Below are 2,794 nucleotides of genomic sequence, written 5' to 3'. Positions count from 1 at the left end.
AAACAATACAACACTCTCCAAAAAGCAAACTTGGTGTACCAATTTACATGCCCCAGTGAAGGATATCACCTGCGATCTACTTATTTTGGTATGACCACCACAAAGTATTCGAGAAGACTGACCTGCCATCAACAAGCTGGTGCCCCTAGAAACCACATGCAAAGTGTACACACCACAAGACTCACTAAGAACATGCTGGTGGATAATACAACAATCCTGGCATCCACCACTGACCAGAGATGACTGCAAATACTGGAAGCTATACTCATAAAAGAAAAAAAAGACCCACACTAAATATACAGAGTAAAGGATTGGATACCTTGCCTACCCTCAGACCCAGACCTCACCATATAGCACCTTACCTATGCTCAGACCCAGACCTCACCATATAGCACCTTACCTACGCTCAAACCCAGACCTCACCATACAGCACCTTGCCTACGCTCAGACCCAGACCTCACATACAGCACCTTACCTACGCTCAGACCCAGACCTCACCATACAGCACCTTGCCTACGCTCAGACCCAGACCTCGCCATACAGCACCTTGTCTATGCTCAGACCCAGACCTCGCCATACAGCACCTTGTCTATGCTCAGACCCAGACCTCGCCATACAGCACCTTGTCTATGCTCAGACCCAGACCTCACCATACAGCACCTTACCTACGCTCAGACCCAGACCTCACCATACAGCACCTTGCCTACGCTAAGACCCAGACCTCACCATACAGCACCTTGCCTACGCTCAGACCCAGACCTCACCATACAGCACCTTACCTACGCTCAGACCCAGACCTCACCATACAGCACCTTACCTACGCTCAGACCCAGACCTCACCATACAGCACCTTACCTACGCTCAGACCCAGACCTCACCATACAGCACCTTACCTACGCTCAGACCCAGACCTCACCATACAGCACCTTACCTACGCTCAGACCCAGACCTCACCATACAGCACCTTACCTACGCTCAGACCCAGACCTCACCATACAGCACCTTACCTACGCTCAGACCCAGACCTCACCATACAGCACCTTACCTACGCTCAGACCCAGACCTCACCATACAGCACCTTACCTACGCTCAGACCCAGACCTCACCATACAGCACCTTACCTACGCTCAGACCCAGACCTCACCATACAGCACCTTACCTATGCTCAGACCCAGACCTCACCATTCAGCATCTTACCTACGCTCAGACCCAGACCTCACCATACAGCACCTTGCCTACGCTCAGACCCAGACCTCACCATACAGCACCTTGCCTACGCTCAGACCCAGACCTCACCATACAGCACCTTACCTACGCTCAGACCCAGACCTCACCATACAGCACCAGATAATGACATCTCCACCCAGTTCTCCCCATCCACCTCCTTACCCAGTGTTTAATTGGCATCCATACCCATTATTCCCCTATTTCCTCACCTACATGTTATTACTTCACCTTACCCTCCAGACAATTCACCTTTTTTTGCATGTGTATAATAGATAAATTTTGCATGTGCATAATAGATAAATTTGCAACTTGTATATTCATTCCTTACCTGAAGATGTTCCAGAGTGGAACGAAACGTTATAGAAAATATACCCTTCAATAATCATTAGTTTCCTTTACCAAGAATTTCGATAACTTGAGAGTAAGAAAATATATAGAAACAAAGAAATCTTTTAGTATAAGATCAATATCGCCAGCAATGCGATCATTTAAATTATGTATTATTTATATGTGCCGTGCAAGGAGGCTGTGTTTACCAAAGTTCCCCTCATTAATTGACTGATAAAGAAATTCACATTCATTTAAAGAACCAAATCTTCATAAATAAAAAGAGAGGAAAACAGTTTTTTTTCTAGTTCAAAGAAGAGAATAACAAAGTTAATAAAATATTAAGCACAGAGCTCATCTTGTCGATGGAGCACTCAGATTTAAAAGCCAGTTTTTATATCATTTTTTTGTATAAAAATCACATATAATATACTGACGATGAGTCACAATAACGTGGCTGATGATATGATGGCCAAACCACACATCAGATGATGAGGAGACGACGACGTTTCGGTCCATCCTGGACCATTATCAAGTCGATTGTGCATCGAATTGATAACGGTTCAGCAAGGACCGTAACGTCGTCGTTGCTTTATCTTCTGTTGTGTGGTATGGTCATTATATATAATATATTCTGTACATGTGTGTTTGTTCAGACATCATCATTATGCACTTAGAAGTCTGAATATCTGAGTGTATGACTGCGTCGTGCAGTGTACTGAGTGTGTCTGCGTCATGCAGTGTACTGAGTGTGTCTGCGTCATGCAGTGTACTGAGTGTGTCTGCGTCATGCAGTGTACTGAGTGTGTCTGCGTCATGCAGTGTACTGAGTGTGTCTGCGTCATGCAGTGTACTGAGTGTGTCTGCGTCATGGAGTGTACTGAGTGTGTCTGCGTCATGGAGTGTACTGAGTGTGTGACTGCTTTATGCAGTGCACTGAGTGTGTCTGCGTCATGGAGTGTACTGAGTGTGTCTGCGTCATGGAGTGTACCGAGTGTGTCTGCGTCATGGAGTGTACCGAGTGTGTCTGCGTCATGCAGTGTACTGAGTGTGTCTGTGTCATGCAGTGTACTGAGTGTGTCTGCGTCATGCAGTGTACTGAGTGTGTCTGCGTCATGGAGTGTACCGAGTGTGTCTGCGTCATGGAGTGTACCGAGTGTGTCTGCGTCATGCAGTGTACTGAGTGTGTCTGTGTCATGCAGTGTACTGAGTGTGTCTGCGTCATGCAGTGTACTGAGTG

The 2,794-nt window shown here is 46.3% G+C and overlaps 1 protein-coding gene across 1 annotated transcript in view; it reads left to right on the top strand.

The window, feature by feature from the left end:
- Positions 1–2,534: 2,534 nt before the first annotated feature.
- The window catches only part of LOC123755263 (uncharacterized), a 420-nt gene continuing 160 nt past the window's right edge, over positions 2,535–2,794 (top strand). Inside the window, exon 1 of the mRNA XM_045737715.2 lies at positions 2,535–2,794. This exon is cut by the window's right edge and continues 160 nt beyond it. Within this exon, the coding sequence (XP_045593671.2) occupies positions 2,535–2,794 (260 nt within the window).

The sequence above is a fragment of the Procambarus clarkii genome, chromosome 20 (assembly GCF_040958095.1).
Source record: "Procambarus clarkii isolate CNS0578487 chromosome 20, FALCON_Pclarkii_2.0, whole genome shotgun sequence".
Classification (NCBI taxonomy): domain Eukaryota; kingdom Metazoa; phylum Arthropoda; class Malacostraca; order Decapoda; family Cambaridae; genus Procambarus; species Procambarus clarkii.
This window is presented reverse-complemented; position numbering and strand designations above follow the sequence as displayed.